At 35.7% G+C, this 5,262-nt stretch overlaps 1 protein-coding gene across 1 annotated transcript in view; it reads left to right on the top strand.

Moving 5' to 3' along the window:
- The first annotated feature begins 2,413 nt into the window (after positions 1-2,413).
- The window catches only part of LOC111050391, a 4,068-nt gene continuing 1,219 nt past the window's right edge, over positions 2,414-5,262 (top strand). Inside the window, exons 1-3 of the mRNA XM_039435282.1 lie at positions 2,414-2,527; positions 3,093-3,248; positions 3,757-3,823. Of these exons, the coding sequence (XP_039291216.1) occupies positions 2,450-2,527; positions 3,093-3,248; positions 3,757-3,823 (301 nt within the window). The 5' untranslated portion in view covers positions 2,414-2,449. The remainder of the gene's footprint in view (positions 2,528-3,092; positions 3,249-3,756; positions 3,824-5,262) is intronic.

Here is a 5,262-nt window from a genome sequence, read left to right as displayed (position 1 = left end):
TGCAAAATATTTTGAGGCAATTTATGAGGTTGACACACAACACACGCTGCCTCTGATATGCATGAGAATGAGCTGGAGATGTCTGGGAGCTTGGGATTAGGTGTTGGTATTGATTCTATCTCCTTTGACGAGATCCTGTCTGCTATCAGAAGCCTTGAATCTAGCTGTTCTGAGGGCCCTGACTTGATACCTACTTTTATTGTGAAGGGTTGTGCAGAGGTACTCTTTAGTCCATTGCAATTCATTTTCAATTTATCGATTAGGACTGGCCAATTTCCTTCTAGATGGAAGATTGCTAGAATTACTCCTATCTTCAAGTCAGGTGAAAGAACTGGTATAAGTAATTATAGGCCCATATCAATTTTAAATTGCTTTTCCAAAGCTTTTGAAAGAATTTTGCATGCAGTTATATACAGGCAGGTGAAGGGAGTCATCGCGGACTAGCAACATGAATTTCTGTCAGGCCGTTCTATGGTGACTAATCTAATGGAGTTCAGCAATGAGGTATCCAGAATTCTTGACGGTGGGGGGCGGGTTGATGTTGTTTATACAGATCTCTCGAAGGCATTTGATTCAATCAATCACAGAATATTAGTTAAAAAACTAAAGTTAATTGGTTTCTGTACAAGCCTGGCAAATCTTGTTGAAAGCTATTTGCATTCAAGAGTACAGTATGTTATAGTACATAATTTCAAGTCTAGAACTTTCAACTGTACATCTGGGGTACCTCAGGGTTCTAACCTTGGACCACTTCTCTTCCTTCTATTCATTAACGATCTCCCTGCTGTCTTTGATGGCTCATCCTGTCTGATATATGTGGATGATGTGAATTTGTACAAAGCGATTTTGAGCCCTGATGACTGCCTTATCCTTCAAATGGATGTTGATGAACTACGTGTATGGTGTATGAATAATGGCCTTAGAATAAATATAGCTAAATTCAAAACTTTATCATTTTCCCGGCAGGTAGCTCCACATAGATGTATCTACAGTATTGATGGTATACCGTTGGAGGAGGTAGAATCTTTAAAGAATCTGGGTGTGATTTACAGCTCTGATTTCACATCCAATAAACATATAGACCTTTTTGTTTAGTAGAGCCAATCAGCAGATGGGGTTTATCCTGAGAACATGTTCACCTTTCAATGATGTCTCACCCATCATATTTCTGTATAAATCTTTTGTCAGAAGTATTCTTGAGTATGCGTCTGAAATTTGGAACCCTTATTGTAATGATCAAATACTACTTTGGGAGCGTTTTTTTTAAAGATATTTTTTAAATACATTTACTTCAGGAAATTCAATTTCAATTGTCCGTTTGACTTTCCCTCTGATACTCTGAGAAATATGTTCCAAATGAAATCATTAAAAACAAGACGAGATGCTAAGTCTTTAATTTTCCTTCATAGCTTATAAAATAATAGAAGAGATTCCCCATATTTGCTTTCAAATGTCAATATTTATAAATATCAACCATATCACGTCGCTCCACTTTCTCTTTTTGTTGTGCCCCGTTCCAGAACTGTGAGTCACTATAATTCTCCGGTCAATAGAATTCAAAGACTTTTAAATTGTTTCTCTGGGCAACTGGACATCTTCTGGCTCTCTCGTGGAAAATTTCAAAGAATATTAAACAGTCTTTTGTGAGATATCCATGCTCAGTCGTGTTATCGATTATTTATTGCTATATATAGGTGTGCATCTATTGCACTATGTACTCGTACTTCTTACTCATTTTGTTGCTTCACTGACATTCATTTGCTAGTTTTATTCATTCTTTGTAACATTTTTATTCCAATTTTAGAATAGTTCCATTTCTATATTCTGTTTTATGATAATTTTTTTTGAATATATCTATTTTTCCCTCCTCTTGTATATCTATAGTTTCTTTAACAATATTGCAAATGTAAGTTACATTGCTCATTGTATTTTCATTGTATAATAATCTTGTATTGTTGTATTTGTGAAGAAGACACATTAGGGGTAACCTGTTGTCTCCATAAATAAATAAATTTGTGTATTGATGGAAATAAAATTTATTATTATTATCAAATATCAGAAATGAAGGGTTGATAGAAAAGCAAAGTAGAAATTGAAGATTATTTGGCTCAGTTTAATGAGAACAGTAACATGAAATAATAGTATGTTATCTAAAGAATCTGTGGTATTCTCGTGAGAAAACCAATTTACTGCTGTTTGATATCAACCATTGAATTTTATCCTTCCAATAAATCATTTCTGAATAGGATATTCTGATATTACTACGATCAAAATGATAAATAGATGAAGGATATCCTTCTAATTATTACTGTGGTCACGTATTTCAGAAATACTTGTAGCATTATCTACGTATGATCTTTATTATTAGCCTATTTATTCCAAATAACCTAATGTAGATAATGTTATATCATTTCACATGTTACATTGGTGATAGGACTGTCCAGGAACAATGGTTGCTCTAATCAGAAACTCAGTTATTTTGTGCTTTGTAGTCAATGGGGGTTCTGCTCTCTGGGAGGAGATAGCGGTAAGTAGATATAGAACCTGTGTTGTTCTCATTGGAAAGGATTCAGTTAACAAAAATGTATAATAGGAAATCCCAAAACAAAAACCTTTAGGGCCGTTTTCTGAGCTCGTGATTCAGTTGGAGTCAGAAAATTGGATTTCCGAGTCGGGGCGTAGTCGTAGTCCACGTTTAAACTCAATTTCGAAAAACTAGAAAATTGAACACAAAATGAAATGAAAAGAAAATAGTGTAAAGTTTAAGCTATTTTGAATTATTTAGGAATGTTTCATTCCGTCAAGGAAAAACGTTTCCAATTATAGAAATGAGAAAATGAAGATTATCATAAAAACTATGACTACGCCCCATTTCAGAAAGCCAGTTTTCTGACTGCAGCTGTTTTAAGTCCAGATTTTAGCTAAATCCAGAACTCGGAAACCGGCCCTTAGAAAGTGGTAATGGAATGATCCCTGGTCTAGTTGATATTGTGTTCGCATAGCATTCGGGGTCGAATATGTAGAAAGTTTTTAGCCAGGTATGCACTACGTCTTGATTCTTCAAAATTAATTTTTTCGTATCTGATCCACAGGGACCATATGACCTCAACTTCCACCATGTATCTCATTGTGATAAGAAAGGTAAAATAGACGCTCTCATCCCAATGAAAGTGAGTAAATTGAATCGAACACATTTTGTATACAGTGGGCGTATAGATTTAGGAGCGGACGCAGATGATAACTTGAAGGTAACTAAAAAACATATTTCATTTTCAAACAAGGTGGAAGAGCATCTTTTCAATGCTCAAACAATTTGATATCGATAAAACAGACAAGATAATATTGATAAGAGACTGACAAGAGGATATATACGAGGGTATTTTTTTAACCTCTGATGACATTATCATAAGAAACAGATAAGTGCTAGGGGGCAATTATAACAAATCTGGCAGCCTGTTGTTCTAATCGAACGCCTCGAGAGATCAGTGCAGCCAGATCGTCAAATTGTAGTCGAATAATAAATTATAGACCCATAAACATGGCCGCCTCACTTGAGTCTTCTGCCAGCCAAGTGCTTGGCAAGAAAGCCAAGTTGCGTAGCGTTGTTCGTTTTTGAAGCAAAAGGCAATAGTTCAGCATAAATCTAACGGAAAATGATTCAAGGAACAGAACAACTGGAAAAGGAACAGAAGGAACAATAAATTTACTAATGATTTTTCTGTCCGATGAAATTGAGACTGTTGGCTGAAATTGCAGACAACTGGAAAAGGAACAGAAAATTCGAGGTTATGGGGAATTCTATGGAAAGCTCTCAGTCTAGAAGGTAACTCTCTGTACTCAAGGTGTCCATACTCCATAATCTTTGCTCAGAAAACTCAGTTCGGAGTTTTTCTCGCCAAATATACATGGTGAATAGGCTATAATAAGGGTTGGAACCTCGGTTGGTGAAGGGTACTTGATTCAGCTACTTGGCTAAAAGTCCAATTCGTGAGCGACGATTCTAAGCGCTGAATTAATGGCTGTAGCCTGTATTATTAGTAGTGTAGATTTGAGAGTTCTGCACAAGACCAATAGGTGACGAGGGGCGTGGCCTAAACCCCCCCTCCCTCCCCCTCCACCCCCCAGCCCTAGTGTCGGCCATTTTGGCCACGCCCCCAACCAATAGGAAGTGAGGGGGCATGTCCAAAATGGCGGATTTCAGTTGAACAACTGTTCATTTAAATAATTCTGAAAATCGTCACCCTTCATAATCATCTGCATAATGTCAACTTTTAATTTGTCACCTAGTGCTAAATGTTTACCATCAAGTTGCTTATGCATGTCTACAAACATGTCATTAATTGCAGTTTGTATTTCGAGTACCTTCTGATTGAACTCTTGCTTCTTAATATAGTTATTTTCAGTTTGTGTGAGTAAACTCTCATTTAAATCTGTCAATTTCCTATCTAGCAAGTCTGTATCAACATGTTTCAAACTATTGTTCTTACTTTGTTGTTCACAAAATGATTTCAATTCATCTGATTTTTGATCAAACAATGACCTACTAACATACTTTAGCTCAATTTTATCACTATTGATTTTGATAGGGTTTTCAATTGTAAATCAAAATTCTGTTTTGGCTGTGCTATTTCCTTCAATATATCAGACATTGTATGTAATTTACTTTCAAACACTTTCTTTGTAATTAAATCAGCCTGTAGTTTTTGGAATATATTAGTTGAAATTGCAAGTAATTTGCTGTCTAGATATTTTCTATTTACTAATGACGATGATGAATCAGACTGCAGTTTATTGAATATATTTGTTGAAATTTCCTGCAATTCACTGTCCAAGTATTGTCTGTTAACCAACAATGGATCTGACTGTAATTTAGTAAATAAATTTGATGATATTTCAAGTAGTTTACTGTCTAAATATTCTCTACTTGCTGCCACTAACGATGTTGATTCACAACCACTGTTTACTGCTGCTGCTACTGCTGCTGCTGCTGCTGTATGATTACTATTAAACACATGATGTGTTCGACCAAAGCGATCTATTGTACTACTACTCACAGTACTACTTGCCATCTCTGTCAAGTGTTAAACACATACTAACTGCTACCACCACCACCACCACCACCACCACCTAATATAATACCACTTTCTTTGAGTTCTTCAATAATTGAAGCCATTTCAACAGTATGTGATCTATTTCCTGCCTGTTGTGATGAAATTAGAATATTTAATCTGTCAATCAGTTCATTTGGATCATCCCAATAGA

Source organism: Nilaparvata lugens, chromosome 9, assembly GCF_014356525.2.
Source record: "Nilaparvata lugens isolate BPH chromosome 9, ASM1435652v1, whole genome shotgun sequence".
In the NCBI taxonomy this organism is placed as follows: domain Eukaryota; kingdom Metazoa; phylum Arthropoda; class Insecta; order Hemiptera; family Delphacidae; genus Nilaparvata; species Nilaparvata lugens.
The sequence above is the reverse complement of the archived record's forward strand: the minus strand, read 5'-3'. Positions and strand labels throughout refer to the sequence as shown.